Source organism: Orcinus orca, chromosome 12 (genome assembly GCF_937001465.1).
Source record: "Orcinus orca chromosome 12, mOrcOrc1.1, whole genome shotgun sequence".
Taxonomy (NCBI): domain Eukaryota; kingdom Metazoa; phylum Chordata; class Mammalia; order Artiodactyla; family Delphinidae; genus Orcinus; species Orcinus orca.
This window is the reverse complement of record NC_064570.1, coordinates 50,520,702-50,538,285: the sequence shown is the minus strand read 5'-3', so window position 1 is coordinate 50,538,285 and position 17,584 is coordinate 50,520,702. Positions and strand designations below refer to the sequence as shown.

General features: G+C 39.6%; 1 protein-coding gene across 4 annotated transcripts in view; it reads right to left on the bottom strand.

Moving 5' to 3' along the window:
- The window catches only part of OSTM1 (osteoclastogenesis associated transmembrane protein 1), a 52,943-nt gene extending 35,603 nt beyond the window's left edge, over positions 1 to 17,340 (bottom strand). For all 4 annotated transcript variants that reach the window (XR_007470524.1, XR_007470523.1, XM_004264753.3 and 1 more), the window contains exons 1-2: positions 16,841 to 17,340; positions 2,675 to 2,789 (exon numbers count right to left, since the gene is read on the bottom strand). Coding sequence is in view for 2 of the 4 variants with exons in the window: in XM_004264753.3 (XP_004264801.1) it covers positions 2,675 to 2,789; positions 16,841 to 17,245 (520 nt within the window). In the remaining 2 variants the exon portion in view is untranslated. The remainder of the gene's footprint in view (positions 1 to 2,674; positions 2,790 to 16,840) is intronic.
- Positions 17,341 to 17,584: the final 244 nt, after the last annotated feature.

Below are 17,584 nucleotides of genomic sequence, written 5' to 3'. Positions count from 1 at the left end.
TATTTTATTATTTTATTTAAAGATGTTTTTTGATGTGGACCATTTTTTTTAAAGTCTTTATTGAATTTGTTACAATATTGTTTCTGTTTTATGTTTTAGTTTTTTGGTTTCGAGGCATGTGGAATCTTACCTCCCCAACCAGGGATCGAATCCACATCCCCTGCATTGGAAGGCAAAGTCTTAACCACTGTACCACCAGGGAAGTCCTAGATGATTACTTTAGAATGAATACCCAAGGGAAAACATCTGAGGAGCACAAATTTATAAAACTATTTTATTTCCATATAAAATACAGAATATAAATTATGATAAATTTTAAAATGTGAATGAAACAATGAATGGAAGATAACTTTTTTAAAATGCATAATCTGGAAAAAGAAAATAGCCAATCTCTCTGATTACATCTAACATATGAATAATCATGGCAGATTTGGACAGTCCATCAAGTTTTAAAAATCTTTATGTATTTTTGAATAGGTATTAAATGCTATGGTATACAATCCAAAGGGTACAAATGTAAGCAGAATGAAAACTAAGTCTTCCTGTCTTTCCTGCCCACTCAGCTATCTAATTCTCCAAAAGATGTCATATTTCTCTGCACCTTGCTTGGTCATATATTTTGGCCAAATTAATTTTAATTAGGAAGTAAACATTTCATTTTTTCTTCAGAAGAAGTTCAATCAAGGAATATTTTCAAGATAGGATGCCTCACTGAAAAACAAAAGTACCCTAAGAATTTATTCTAAAGAGTTTTAAATCTACCATACTGAGTAAATATGCAGCAAAATGTTTTCTTTCCTTTTTATTTTTTTTTTAAATAGCCAGAGAAGAAAGCTATTTTAAATTAGTAAATTCATTACAAAATACCTTTTAAAGAAAAGATGCTTTACCTCTCAAGTATGTAAATTAAGTAACATCAGTCGAAAGAAGTGAATCCCAACACATACCCCACTTATTCTAATTAACTGATTTTAAATTATTTGCAATTAACATATTTTTTCCTATATCAATGGATTTTTCGGAAGGGCTTAAGAATAATTAAAAACTTCCGTATAAGTTAAGCAAACTCTGTTCAATCATATTTACACTAAAAAGTTTTACTCCAAAAAAGTAAAGATTTGCTTTAAAAAAAAGTTAGCTGTCAGTCAAGCCTCTGTTCAAATTACCAGAAATTTTGAATTAATAGAGACAAAATTAAAAGAGTTAATATTCAATATCCATGGTATACTACAAAGGAAAAGAAACTTAGCAGGGAGTCTTTTTCCCATTTACAGTTTTTCTTCATATGAACTAAACAAAAAGACAAAGTCCTTAAAAAGTTAAGCTCCTTAATGACTTACAGATACACAGATTTTTAATTCACTCTATCCTTTCTATTTCCACAGCCCATGCCCTACTTAATGTTTTCTTTGCTTCTTGCCTAAACCATTGTAAGAATTTCCTCACTGGTCTCTCTCTTCCAATGGGGTTCCACAAAAAAAAAAGAAAAAGAAAGGGTCTTTGTAGTTTAAAAAAAAAAAAAAGCTCAGAAAGTGCTAGGTTAAATGATGTTTAAAAGTTTTTTTTAACCTATAGTCCTTCTCACTGCTTTTAATATTCTATGTGTATTGTAAATTCCCAAGATACTATAGTATATAACCATTTCTTAATACTATGCTGGTGTTCTAGGCAGTATGAAAAATGTTGGCATAAGGGATAAACTACTATATAGGTCAAGGTCTTACCTTCCCTTTCCAAGTTTACCTCCCATTGTGCTTCCAGCATCCTGTAACGTCTACTACTCTTTTATACCTCTGTGCCTCTGTTCACGATGCCTCCCTATCTGCAATGTCCTTCCTCTCATCTCTACTTATTGAAATCATGTCCAGTCACAAAAGTGTAGGATCAAAAGGTACCTCCTCCAGGAAGTATTTCAAATTCTCTCCAATCTGATTTATTTTCAGCTTCCCCAAGACTCTATAACTTTATTATAGCAGTTATTTGTCTGCTTTAGGTTATATTGTAACTATAACTTCCTTCCTCAAACATTATAAGGAATAGAAAATAAGAATTTCCTAGTACATAGTTGGTATTCAAAACACTTATGAATTGAAATAGTGATTTTAATTTTCCTAAAGAATGCTTGAAAATAGATCTCATTTCATTATACAAATACATACAAGCCTGCAAAACTGGTAGAACAGACGTTATCACCTCCCCCATCACAGATTATTATAAACATCATAATTACTATTATATTAAGCAGCTAACATTCCTTGAACATTAACTATATGCCAGATACTAAGCTAAGTGCTTTACACAGTTTATTTCATTTACTCCTCAAAACAATCATATAAAGTAGGTTCCATTATTACCACCAATTTACGGATGAGGAAACTGAAGCTCCAAGAGGTAAAAATCACATGCCCAAGGTCTCACAGTAGTAGGTTAGGGCTAATAAATGGCAGAGCTTAGAATAAATTCCAGATCTGTCTGACTGCAAAGCTCACTGTTAACTGCTACACTTTTCTGCCTTTCAGTATTTGCCCAAGCATTTCTCACTAATAAACCGTGATGCTAATCACAGTTCATTTAAACTTAGTAACAAAAAATATTCAAAATTTTCAGATTCAAATAAAATGACATCTATACTGTTGAACCATGACAGCAACATGAAAATGAAAGAATTACTTACTTGCACAATTTGCCTTCTGCCATGTGGAATTGAAAAACTCAGACAGAATCACAACTATTTGCATTCTATCTGCCATTAAGAGACTTCTGGCACAACTATGACTCTCTGAGGAATTCTATAACGACAAAAGAAAAAGAAAGAAAAATACACTCTGAATATTTTTAGACTTCCCAAACAACTACTTGAGGCAAAAAACCTTATAAAAATAATTCAAATATTTATTATAAGCATTTAATTTTTTTGCTATAATCAAATAATGATGTCATTAATAATAACAACTGTAATAAAACAATAGCAGCTAACATTTATTGGTACCAGGTTCACTTGCAAGGGAAGAAAATCTTTGCTTCTTAAATAAATAAGTACTTGCTTCTATGGTACAATCTCAACTGCTTAGGCCCACATGTAATATTTCTTACTCCTTACGCACAGGAAAAGATTCTGGAAAGCTATTCACCAAAATGTAGCAGTAGTTATCTCTGAATAATGGAAATAGAGCAATTTTCAATTTCTTTTTTGCCTCTTTTACACTAAATTTTTCTACAATGAACATATATTATTTACACATTTTTAAAAACCTGGTGGATAAATGATCACAAAACATTGTTTCAGGGCTTCCCTGGTGGCGCAGTGGTTGAGAGTCCGCCTGCTGATGCAGGGGACACAGGTTCGTGCCCCGGTCCGGGAAGATCCCACATGCCGCAGAGCGGCTAGGCCCGTGAGCCATGGCCGCTGAGCCTGCATGTCCGGAACCTGCGTGTCCGGAGCCTGTGCTCCGCAACGGGAGAGGCCACAACAGTGAGAAGCCCGCATACCACAAAAAACAAAAAACAAAAAACAAACAAAAAAAATTGTTTCATCTTCTGGACATTTTTTGGCTCAAAATCTTAAAACCCACAAGAAAATGTGATACATCTAGTTTGTACCGAAATAGTTTGTACCCAGATAGAAGAACATGCTTTCCACAGATCGTTTTAATAATGAAACTCACACTATGCAAATAATAAATTCAAGTTCCTAAATTATTGGATCCTTATCTATTTCCTTTCCTTTTTGCCCCAAGCAAAGAACTAAGTCCTGCTGACTCTTCATTCTTTCAAAGTTATTTAACTCCTACTATTTACCCGGCACTATAAGAATCTTGGAGTTCTGAGTATACAAAGAGTATAAAGGAATGCCATCAACACTGGGTCTTCAAAACCTCCCCAGAGACATACAGATAAGGAATTAAATAGTGTCATTAGTAATAAAAGAGAGAATATGTTAACTCTAGAAAAGAACTGATCAGCCATGTGGGATAAGAAAAGAGGGAAGGAGGGCTTAACAGCAGAATTCTTGTTTTAAAATATTTCTGAAGATCATTTTGGGATGATTACCCTTTCTGTGGCTTAGTTTTGTTTTCTCATTAAAACATGCAGCCAAATGAATGCTTGCCTTTAAAATAGTAAATTGAATAAAACATTTTACTTTTTTTTTTTTTTCTGTAGTACGCGGGCCCCTCACTGTTGTGGCCTCTCCCGTTCGGAGCACAGGCTCCGGACGCGCAGGCTCAGCGGCCATGGCTCCTGGGCCTAGCCGCTCCGTGGCATGTGGGATCTTCCCGGACCGGGGCACGAACCTGTGTCCCCCACATCGGCAGGTGGACTCTCAACCACTGCACCACCAGGGAAGCCCTGAATAAAACATTTTAAAAAGCCCTTTTCTTGGAATTGCTTTCAGAGCAATATCAGCTATAGAAGAAGATTTCATAAAAGATCAAACAATGGTTTGTGATAATTTACCCACCAGATTAAAGTAGAGCATGGCCTAAAGAGTCAGACAAACCTGGATTACTAGCTGGTAATCTTGGACAGCTGAGGTAAACTCTCTGAGGCTCAGTTTCATGATCATGAGTCCTACAGGTACAGCATTAAATGAAATACCATATGTTAATCACTTAGCACAATGTCTGGCACCTAGTAAGTAACTGATATATGCTATTTCACCTAGCTACCTGTTGCCAACAAGAAGTGCTCTAAGTGGGTGTAGCTGGCTAAGTATAACCAGTTACTTAAGTAGAGTCTTATAAGTAGATGATTGGATATTTTAAAAATCAATACAGATAGAAACTAGGGGCCTGAACCAAGATGGTGGAGTAGAAGGATGTGCTCTCGCTCCCTCTTGTGAGAACACCAGAATCACAACTAGCTGCTGGACAATCATCGACAGGAAGGCACTGGAACTCACCAAAAAAAGACACCCCACATCCAAAGACAAAGGAGAAGCCACAATGAGACGGTAGGGGCACAATCACAGCAAAATCAAATCCCATAACTGCTGGGTGGGTGATTCACAGACTGGAGAACAATTATACCACAGAAGTCCACCCACTGGAGTGAAGGTTCTGAGCCCCACATCAGGCTTCCCAACCTGGGGGTCCGGCAACGGGAGGAGGAATTCCTAGAGAATCAGACTTTGAAGACTAGTGGGATCTGATTGCAGGACTTCGACAGGACTGGGGGAAACAGAGACTCCACTCTTGGAGGGTACACACAAAGTAGTATGTGCGTCGGGACCCAGGGGAAGGAGCAGTGAACCCAGGGGAGACTGAACCAGACCTACCTGCTAGTAGTTGGAGGGTCTCCTGCAGAGGCGGGGGGTGGCTGTGGCTCACCATGGGGACAAGGACACTGGCAGCAGAAGTTCTGGGAAGTACTCCTTGGCGTGAGCCCTCCCAGAGTCGGCCATTAGCCCCACCAAAGAGCCCAGGTAGGCTCCAGTGTTGGGTTGCCTCAGGTCAAACAACCAAAAGGGAGGGAACCCAGCCCCACCCATCAGCAGTCAAGTGGATTAAAGTTTTACTGAGCTCTGCCCACCAGAGCAACACCCAGCTCTACCCACCACCAGTCCCTCCCATCAGGAAACCTGCACAAGCCTCTTAGATAGCCTCACCCACCAGAGGGCACACAGCAAGAGCAAGAAGAACTACAATACTGTGGGAAAAAACCCACAGCCTGTGGAACAAAAACCACATTCACAGAAAGACAGACAAGATGAAAAGGAAGAGGGCTATGTACCAGATGAAGGAACAAGATAAAACCCCGGAAAAACAACTAAATGAAGTGGAGATAGACAACCTTCCAGAAAAAGAATTCAGAATAATAATATGAAGATGATCCAGGACCTCGGAAAAACAACAGAGGAAAAGATCGAGAAGATGCAAGAAATGTTTAACAAAGACCTAGAAGAATTAAAGAACAAACAAACAGAGATGAACAATACAATAACTGAAATGAAAACTACACTAGAAGGAATCAATAGCAGAATAACTGAGGCAGAAGAACGGATAAGTGACCTGGAAGACAGAATGGTGGAATTCACTGCTGTGGAACAGAATAAAGAAAAAAGAATGAAAAGAAATGAAGACAGCCTAAGAGACCTCTGGGACAACATTAAATGCAACAACATTCGCATTATAGGGGTCCCAGAAGGAGAAGAGAGAGAGAAAGGACCTGAGAAGATATTTGAAGAGATTATAGTCGAAAACTTCCCTAATATGGGAAATGAAATAGCCATCCAAGTCCAGGAAGTGCAGCGAGTTCCATACAGGATAAACCCAAGGAGAAAAACGCCAAGACACATACTAATCAAATTGGCAAAAATTAAAGACAAAGAAAAATTATTGAAAGCAGCAAGGGAAAAATGACAAATAACATACAAGGGAACTCCCATAAGTTTAACAGCTGATTTCTCAGCAGACACTCTATAAGCCAGAAGGGAGTGGCATGATATACTTAAAGTAATGAAAGGGAAGAACCTACAGCCAAGATTATTCTACCTGGCAAGGATCTCATTCAGATTCGATGGAGAAATCAAAAGCTTTACAGACAAGCAAAAGCTAAGAGAATTCAGCACCACCAAACCAGCTCTACAACAAATGCTAAAGGAACATCTCTAAGTGGGAAACACAAGAGAAGAAAAGGACCTACAAAAACAAACCCAAAACAATTAAGAAAATGGTCAGAGGAACATACATATCGATAATTACCTCAAACGTGAATGGATTAAATGCTCCAAGCAAAAGACACAGGCTTGCTGAATGGATAGAAAAACAAGACCCATATATATGCTGTCTACAAGAGACCCACTTCAGACCTAGGGAAACATAGATACTAAAAGTGATGGGATGGAAAAAGATATTCCATGCAAATGGAAATCAAAAGAAATCTGGAGTAGCAATACTCATATCAGATAAAATAGACTTTAAAATAAACAATGTTACAAGAGACAAGGAAGGACACTACATAATGATCAAGGGATCAATCCAAGAAGATATAACAATTATAAATATATATGCACCCAACATAGAAGCACCTCAATACATAAGGCAACTGCTAACAGATGTAAAAGAGGAAATCGACAGTAACACAAAATAGTTGGGGACTTTAACACCTCACTTACACCAATGGACAGATCATCCAAAATGAAAATAAATAAGGAAACAGAAGCTTTAAATGACACAAATAGACCAGATAGATTTAATTGATATTTATAGGACATTCCATCCAAAAACGGCAGATTACACTGTCTTCTCAAGTGTGCACAGAACATTCTCCAGGACAGATCACATCTTGGGTCACAAATTAAGCCTCAGTAAATTTAAGAAAACTGAAATCATATCAAGCATCTTTTTAGACCACAACGCTATGAGATTAGAAATGAATTACAGGGGAAAAACGTAAAAAACACAAACACATGGAGGCTAAACACTACGTTACTAAAACCAAGAGATCACTGAAGAAATCAAAGAGGAAATCAAAAATACCTAGAGACAAATGACAATAAAAACACGACAATCCAAAACCTACGGGATGCAGCAAAAGCAGTTCTAAGAGGGAAGTTTATAGCTATACAAGCCTACCTCAAGAAACAAGAAAAATCTCAAATAAATAATCTAACCTTACACCTAAAGGAACTAGAGAAAGAACAAACAAAACCCAGTTAGCAGAAGGAAAGAAATCATAAAGATCAGAGCAGAAATAAATGAAATAGAAACAAAGAAAACAATAGCAAAGATCAATAAAACTAAAAGCTGGTTCTTTGAGAAGATAAACAAAATTGATAAACCATTAGCCAGACTCATTAACAAAAAGGGAGAGGACTCAAATCAATAAAAATAGAAATGAAAAGGGAGAAGTTACAACAGACACCACAGAAATACAAAGCATCCTAAGAGACTACTACAAGCAACTCTATGCCAATAAAATGGACAACCTGGAAGAAATGGACAAATTCTTAGAAAGGTATAACCTTCCAAGACTGAACCAGAAAGAAATAGAAAATATGAACAGACCAATCACAAGTAATGAAATTGAAACTGTGATTAAAAATCTTCCAACAAACAAAAGTCCAGGACCAGATGGCTTCACAGGTGAATTCTATCAAACACTTAGAGAAGAGCTAACATCCATCCTTCTCAAACTCTTCCAAAAAAATTGCAGAGGAAGGAACACTTCCAAACTCATTCTATGAGGCCACCATCACCCTGATACCAAAACCAGACAAAGATACTACAAAAATAGAAAATTACAGACCAATAGCACTGATAAATATAGATGCAAAATTCCTCAACAAAATACTAGCAAACAGAATCCAACAACACATTAAAAGGATCATACACCATGATCAAGTGGGATTTATCCCAGGGATGCAAGGATTCTTCAATATACACAAATCAATCAATGTGATACACCATATTAACAAATTGAAGAATAAAAACCATATGATCATCTCAATAGATGCAGAAAAAGCTTTTGACAATATTAAACACCCATTTATGATGAAAACTCTCCAGAAAGTGGGCATAGAGGGAACCTACCTCAACATAATAAAGGCCATATACGACAAACCCACAGTAAACATCATTCTCAATGGTGAAAAACTGAAAGCATTTCCTCTAAGATCAGGAAAAAGACAAGGATGTCCACAATCACCGCTATTATTCAACATAGTTTTGGAAGTCCTAGCCTCAGCAATCAGAGAAGAAAAACAAATAAAAGGAATACAAATTGGAAAAGAAGAAGTAAGGCTGTCACTGTTTGCAGATGACATGATACTATACATAGAGAATCCTAAAGATGCCACCAGAAAACTACTAGAGCTGATCAATGAATTTGGTAAAGTTGCAGGATATAAAATTAATGCACAGAAATCTCTTGCATTCCTATACACTAAGGATGAAAAATCAGAAAGAGAAATTAAGGAAACATTCCCATTTACCACTGCAATAAAAAGAATAAAATACCTAGGAATAAACCTACCTAGGGAGACAAAATACCTGAATGCAGAAAACTATAAGGCACTGATGAAAGAAATTAAGGATGATACCAACAGATGGAGAGATATTACATGTTCTTGGATTGGAAGAATCAATATTGTGAAAATGACTATACTACCCAAAGCAATCTACACATTCAATGCAATCTGTATCATGTTACCAATGCCATTTTTTATAGAACTAGGACAAAAAATCTTCAAATTTGTATGGAGACACAAAAGACCCCGAATAGGGCTTCCCTGGTGGTGCAGTGGTTGAGAGTCCGCCTGCCCATGCAGGGGACACGGGTTCATGCCCCAGTCTGGGAGGATCCTACATGCCGTGGAGCGGCTGGGCCCGTGAGCCATGGCCACTGAGCCTGCGCATCCGGAGCCTGTGCTCCGCGGCAGGAGAGGCCACAACAGTGAGAGGCCCGCGTACCGCAAAAAAAAAAAAAAAAAAGACCCCGAATAGCCAAAGCAGTCTTGAGGGAAAAAAACGGAGCTGGAGGAATCAGACTCTCTGAATTCAGACTATACTACAAACCTACAGTAATCAAGACAATATGGTACTGGCACAAAAACAGAAACATAGATCAATGGAACAAGATAGAAAGCCCAGAGGTAAACCCACACACCTATGGTCAACTAATCTATGACAAAGGAGGCAAGGATATACAATGGAAATAATTGTATTTTCAATAAGTGGTGCTGGGAAAACTGGACAGCTACATGTAAAAGAATGAAATTAGAACACTCCCGAACACCATACACAAAAATAAACTCAAAATGGATTTGAGACCTAAATGTAAGACTGGACACTATAAAACTCTTAGAGGAAAACATAGGAAGAACACTCTTTGACATAAATCACAGCAAAATCTTTTTTGATCCACCTCCTAGAGTAATGGAAATAAAACGAAAAATAAACAAATGGGACCTAATGAAACTTAAAAGCTTTTGCAAAGCAAAGGAAACCATAAACAAGACGAAAAGACAACTCTCAGAATGGGAGAAAATATTTGCAAATGAATCAACGGACAAAGGATTAATCTGCAAAATATATAAACAGCTCATGCAGCTCAATATTAAAAAACAAACAACCCAATCCAAAAATGGGCAGAAGACCTAAATAGACATTTCTCCAAAGAAGACATACAGATGGCCAAGAAGCACATGAAAAGCTGCTCAACATCACTAATTATTAGAGAAATGCAAATCAAAACTACAATGAGGTATCACCTCACACCAGTTAGAATGGGCATCATCAGAAAATCTACAAACAACAAATGCTGGAGAGGGTGTGGAGAAAAGGGAACCCTCTTGCACTGTTGATGGGAATGTAAACTGATACAGCCACTATGGAGAACAGTAGGGAGGTTCCTTAAAAAACTAAGAATAGAATTACCATATGATCCAGCAATCCCACTACTGGGCATATACCCAGAGAAAACCACAATTCAAAAAGACACATGCACCCCAATGTTCACTGCAGCACTATTTACAATAGCCAGGTCATGGAAGCAACCTAACTGCCCATCAACAGAAGAATGGATAAAGAAGATGTGGCACATAGATACAATGGAATATTACTCAGCCATAAAAAGGAATGAAACTGGGTCATTTGTTGAGACGTGGATGGATCTAGAGAGTGTCATACAGAGTGAAGTAAGTCAGAAAGAGAAAAACAAATATCGTATGTTAACGCATATATGTGGAACCTAGAAAAATGGTATAGATGAACAGGTTTGCAGGGCAGAAATTGAGACACAGATATAGAGAACAAACGTATGGACACCAAGGGGGGAAAGCTGCGGGGGGGTGGGTGTGGTGGGATGAACTGGGTGATTGGGATTGACATGTATACACTGATGTGTATAAAATTGATGACTAATAAGAACCTGCTGTACAAAGAAAAAATTAAAAATAAAAATAAATAAGTCAAAATCAAAATCAATACAGAATAACCTGTATGAGTGGTCAACGTGCGGAACAGTTCAGTTGAGGAAGACATCAGAGTAGTTGGGAGAAATAAGGAGAGTTCATGGAGGAAGCAGGATTTGAACTAAGCCCTATACTAAGAAAGGGAAGAAGGTTTTAAAATGGGGTAAATAAAATGATCAAGGGGTGAAAGTAGGAATGGTTATGCAGTATTCAGGGAGTATTCAGGAGACCAGTGGAAGGTACCTCTATGAAAGTAGAGGCAGTAGAGGGAGAAGTCAGGGCAAGGTAATGAAACGTCTTGAGGGTTATGAGAGTCACACAGTGGGAAACTTTTTAAGATTTTTGAGGAAGATGGCATGAAAAGCAGAGTTTGGAGAGCATAGATCTATGTCACAATATGTAGGGTGAAGCAGGAGACTAAATAGACTATTTCCATAGTTCATGTATAATGAGAAGATAGTAGCAACAGTGAGAATGGAAGGTTAGTGATGAATAATCCCAACAACGATGATGTACTTTTCAATACCTAATGGTTCTAAAAGCTCTAAATGTATAACTCACTTAATCCTTGTAACAACTCTATGAAATAGGCAGTAGTATCCTTTTGGATTCAAACCCAGCCTCTTTCACTGCATGGTCTTGGGTAAGTTACTTAATCACTCCGAGGCTCAGTTTCTTAAAGCATGATATCCACCTATATATGTCTAGGTTCCTTATTTGGACGAAAGTTCCTTTAGGATGGAAACTTTGTCTTATATCTTTGTATTCCCAACACCTAGCATATGACAAAAAACATTGGCCTTTGGTTTATATTTAGAACTTTTAGAACTCAAATCTGTCACAACCACTTAGCAGAAACCTAACCACAATGAATCCAACAATACACTTTCATCATGCCTATTTGGCTAAATGCAAACAACCAGACAGATTATTTCCACAATAAATCCATAATCCCAAACTGTACTCCTCACTTGCCTGTCTGCTCATTCTCCCCTGATTAACACCACTATTGCAATCTTCTCCACTCTCCCTTGAAACTCTGATATCCCTCTCACCCTTTACTCTCAAGTGAAGATCTAGCCTCCTGGTTGACAGTGAAAACAGAGACCATCAAGCTGAAACTCTGATCTGCCTACCCCTCTACACCCAACCTCTCCTTCTACCCTCCTGTTAAGAGTGCAGAACGTGCCTGCCCCTGTCAAAGGCTCATCTCTCTCTCTCTCTGTGGATGCCTTAGATCTCAACTACTCTGCCTTCTCAGGAAAACTGACCTTGTTTACTTTCCCACTGTTTCCTATATCTTCCCTCTCTCTATAGGATTCTTCCTATCAGCATTTGAACATGTTCAGGTCTCTCCCATCTTAAGAAAGGAAGAAGGGAAGTAGAGACAGAGGGATGGAGGGACAAAGGAACCGAAAGAAATTAAAAGAAAATCCCTGAGTCTCAATTCCTCTTTAGTGACCTTTCTTATCTCTTCCTTATGGCCAAACTTTTAGTTGTGTAACATCACTATTCCCACTTCCTCATCTTCCATTCATTATTTAATCTACTTTAATCTTACTCCCACCCCCAAGTGCTCCCTCAAAATGGCTCTTATGGCACCAAGAATGCCAATGTTGATAGATTCACTTCTGGTCCTCTCAGCTGGATTTGACACAAATAACCACCCCTTCCCTTTTCCCTGATTTATAGGACAGCACATTCTCCTGATTTTTCTTAATCTCTCCGACTCTTCTTTCTTGGTCTCTTTCAATATTTTATCTTCTAACCAAATCTTCAACCCAGCAGTTCTTATGTATTCTCACTTCTTACTCAAACTCATCATGCCATGGTTTCAAACACTACTTTTAAGCTGACTACTCCCAAACCTATTATCCCCAATCCACATCTCTAGACACACACATCCAACCACATATGCAATATCTCCACCTAGATGTCTCATAAACACCTCAGAATCAACAAGTTCAATATCAAGTTCATGATCTTCCCCCACCAAACAGGTTCCTCCCTCCATCTTAGTAAATAGCAACCCTATTCACTAAGCTGCTCTTATTAAAACCCTGGAAATCATCGTTCCTTTCCTTCATATTCCATATTCAATTAACTACCAAGTTTTGTCAGTTCTACCTCCTAAATATCTCTGAAATCTATCCATTTCTCCCCGTCACAATGGCCCCCATGTGGCCTAGCCACCACCATTTCTCACATCACTGTAAGAGTCTCTTAATTCATTTCCCCACACATACTATTCCCCTACCCTCCCCAGTCCCTGTCCCCTCCATTTTCTCTCATGTAGCCATAATGACCTTTTAAAGTACAAATCGGATCATATCATTCACAGAATTAAACCCTTCAGTAATATCACACTGCTTTAAAATCAAAGACTAAAACCCTTAGTAATACCCTACAGTTAATATGACCTGGCACCTGCCCACTTCCTCAGGCTCAGATCACTAGTCTCCTCCTGGCTCACGGTGCTTTGAGTTCTTTCTAGTCCTTAAACATACCAGACTCCCATTCAGAGTCTTCACACCTGCTACTTCGTAACATGTATACATTCTCTCTCCTCCCCAACCTTCTCAAATTTTAGGTGTCAGCTTTAATCACTGACCACTTCTATCTACTCTCAGCTGATCTTGAATGCTCAAGATCTGCATTCTTGTTATATGCTTTGGCAGCATCTGGGATTTTTTTCTCTGCAACACTTATCACACCTGAATTAAATAATTACTTTTATAACAATATGTTTAATGTCTGTTTCCCCTACCAGACTACAAGCTCTGCTCATTCACAGCTATATGCCTAGTTACTACCACTACCCTGCACATAACAGGTACTCAATAATTTTTTTTTTTAGTGAAAAAGAAGCACTACATTTTCTGATCTCCAATGAAAGAGACTAAAACTACACTAAAACTATGTTGAACACTTCCAGATACATACCTCCAATCATAGGTAATATATATATACATATCTATATGTCTATCTGCTTATATAAATTTTAAACAAACCAAGTATAATAAGATGAAGATTAGCAATTCAGAATTTGGGGGGCCAAAGCAACCTGGCAACCACTCTAGTGATGCTGAACAGCTCAATGAAACTACATCTCTTTTCAGTTTAAATTAAAGAAGAAACTATGACTCTAAGTAAGAGGGAATCCGTCAATTCTACTATTCAGGTTTCACAAATCACTGTATTCTTTACCTTGAGATAATAAAATGATATTATTTGTTTTATATTAGTTTTATATTATTAGTCCTTGACCCAGTAATTCCAAGAGGAAGTGACTAGAAAATAGAATTCTCATCAGATAACTCTATTACAGTTAAATGAATCAGCTTGCTGTACCACAGAAATAGCTTACTAATTTCTACCTTTGATTCTTTTTCTCCTTGTTATACTCCCCTCCTCTCTCAATCAATCCATGGACATTGATTCACCCTAAAGAGGTGAGAAAGAATGTCTTGTTCATAATTCCACTTGTAGGTATTCTCTGATTAACCCCACCTTGCTCTGTTCCCTCCTTTAATTCAGCATCTCCTTCACTCTTTTGTTCTAAAATCCTATTGTACAATTTATAACACTCACATTGATGATTTTTTCCCTTTTTCTTTTTCTCAGTATAGATTTATTTTTATTTCCCCAACTACACTGACAGTTTAAGGCCTGGACTTTACCCTCCTTTTCCTTCAAATACCCTTTAACCAGCCCAATATTTAAGAATAGCATGTGCTTGCTAATTAAGCTTATTTAAATGAAAGACTGAGTCTATGTGAGTCAAAGAAAATACATTACTCTCCAGAAACAATTCCCTGCCACACACACACAAAGGACAACTGATTCCTTTAAGTTCACTCCTAAGAAACTCAGACATAATTTTCCATAGGTTCATCATTACACATAATGGTTCAATTCCCAGACCAATCTGAAAAGGCCTATAAAATCCACGAAGTACCTCACAACTGCAGAAATCATGCTTTTGAGCTACCACATCCAGCTCTACTGAGGAAAGGGGATGGGGGGTAGGCAAGATCTAGGATGAGTTGGAGAGGAAATACGGATTGGGGAAAGGGGTTTCTGCCTCTTTTTATCTCTTTACCCCGTTCCTTCACACAACAGTGAGGCGAGCTGGGTGTGCAGGTCACTGGTAGAATCAGACACAAAGCAGAGGAAGCAAGTTTCTGCCGTCTCCACACTGGGAAGCCTCCTGTAGGCAGTAGGGAATTCATGTGGAAATTCATATACAAATATGCCCATAATTGGCCCACAGATGCCCATCACTGTGCCACCAGAGTTTGGGGTAATTTTTTAACCTCTTCTTAATTCCACAGAAACTACACAAATGAGGAATGTGTTTGCTGCCTCAAAAGATCCAAGCTTTGCTTCAGGACTCACGGTCATTCTGGCCACAGAACAATGCACCTAACTGCTTAAAACAGAATATGATGCCATATCATATCCTGCTGTAGTTGACAGGGACAAGTCTTTGGTGTTTTACTTTAAAATCATGGTGAGATATACTATATATATATATATATATATATGTATATATATACATACACACACACACATACACACACACACACATATATCCCTTGCTATACCCAGGAGAAGTATGCCTGAAAAATACTACATGTAGGTCTACATTTACTTAAAGTACCTTGAAAAGTAGCTCTTTACAGAGACTGGCCACAGAATTTATTTAATGCAAATAAATTCCCTATTTTTGTAAAAAATACATATTTATGTCAAGTAATATCAAGCTGACAAAGTAGGATGCAACTATATATGTTTATATTTTGTCAAATCAACTATGATTTATGAAATAATTCCAACCACATTTTCATGAGACTTTTTCTCCCAGTACAAGAGGAACTTTCCACTCCATAATCGCAAAGTCATTTCTCCTGTTTTTCCTTTACAAGGAATATCCAGCCCATACCTCATGACTCCCACCAGCCCTGACACTAATCCTTTCCTACTCTAGCCCCTTTAAGGTACTTAGGAACAAGGACATGTCTGTGCCTGCCTGTCTTCCTTCCTCCCTCCCTGCCTTCCTTTCTTTCTCTTTCTTTCTTTTAATTAAGACCCTCACAGCACCAACCACATGACCAGAGAGCTCGAAGAGTACCAAGAGTGGAAGGCAGATTTACCCTTTTGTAAAATTTTAGTTCCCATTTACTGAGAACTGTTACTATGTGTAGTAATAGTTTTCTAAGAGTTCCTCTCATCCCCATCTTACAGATGAGACAACAGTTACAGAGAATATAACTTGCCCAGAGTACACCTCTAATAAGCAGAGAACTGGTCTCCTGGCAGAATGGCTCCAGACTGTATTAATGACTAAAATGAACTCTCATGCATTATCTCTTTTTATTTTTTTAACAGTCACATCTGGCAGCAGTTTTTCTCCATTCTACAGAGGAGGAAACTCCAAGATAGACTCCAAGATAATTAATCCAAGGTCCAACTGCTAGAAAGTGGTGGATCTGAAAATGCCTGGCTACAGAGCTCAAGCTCCTTACCACCAGCACACTATAGTTTCCCCACTCCACCTGGGGTTTCAGTAAAGAGTCCTTCCTGGGAACTCCAGGTGGAGATGGGAAGAAGCTGTGGCAGACTGGGGGGAAAGAGGTGACGAAAGGTAGAGTTGGGGTGCAGAAGCCCCAAGAAAACTAGTCATACCTATCTGCAAATATGTACCCAAAGATGCCCAACAGCAGCCATGGAAGCAAAAATCCAAACCCCACGCCCCATAATGCCACCCACTTTTCTGATGCCCCTAACTCCACAGTCCCAATCCAACCTCTTTTTCTCACAAAAGGGGAAACTGAACACCCCCCCCCACCCCGAGTTAACCATCATTCCATCCTCCTCCCTTGCCAACAATCCACGCCAGAGGTCCCGGGTGTGCCTTCTACCCACCCCCACGGCTCGGCTGATGTTGTCCATCTTGCTGGCGACCTGTTGGAAGAGAGGATAGCAGGTCTGACAGAGGCGCACCGGCCGGGCGCCGCGCACTAGACACCCGGTCAGCTCTGCGCTGCTGTTGGCGAAGTCCAGCAGCAGCTCCCGGCACTCGGGATCCAGATCCGGCAAGTCTGGGGGTAGTGACAGTGGCCCCATGCTTCCGCCCTGCAGTAGAGCCAGGGACAAGTCCTCCACCTTCAGCAACTGCTCCTCCGACAAGAGGTCGTGGAGGACCCGGTGGGGACTGCTGCCCAAGGAGAAGGTGCCCAGAGCCTGCCCCGACCACAGCAGCGCCACCAGCAGCAGCCGCAGCAGCAGCAACGATGACCTCCGCCGCGCGACTGTCCGGTCCGGGTCCATCGCGGGGTTCACGAACCCCAAGGTACAGACCTCCACCTCTCCGCCCCAATCGGTGCTGCGGACAGCTGCCGCTTCCGGTTTCCTTGGGCGCAGGCCGCGAGCAGGGTCACGAGGCGCGCGCGTCACGGCCCCGCCTCCGGCGCGCGGCGCCCCGCCCCATTGGCTGCAGAGAGCCTCTCGCGCCGCAGGCCGGCGCGCGTGCGGGAGCGCGCACACAGCGGCGCTTTCGCGCTCCCAGCCTGTGGCAAGCGCCTGACCGAGGGGCGCGCGAGACCCGGTTGGCGTCAGCTGTGGAGGCCGGAGCTGAGGCTCGCCTGCCCTATGAATACAGGCGTCGGC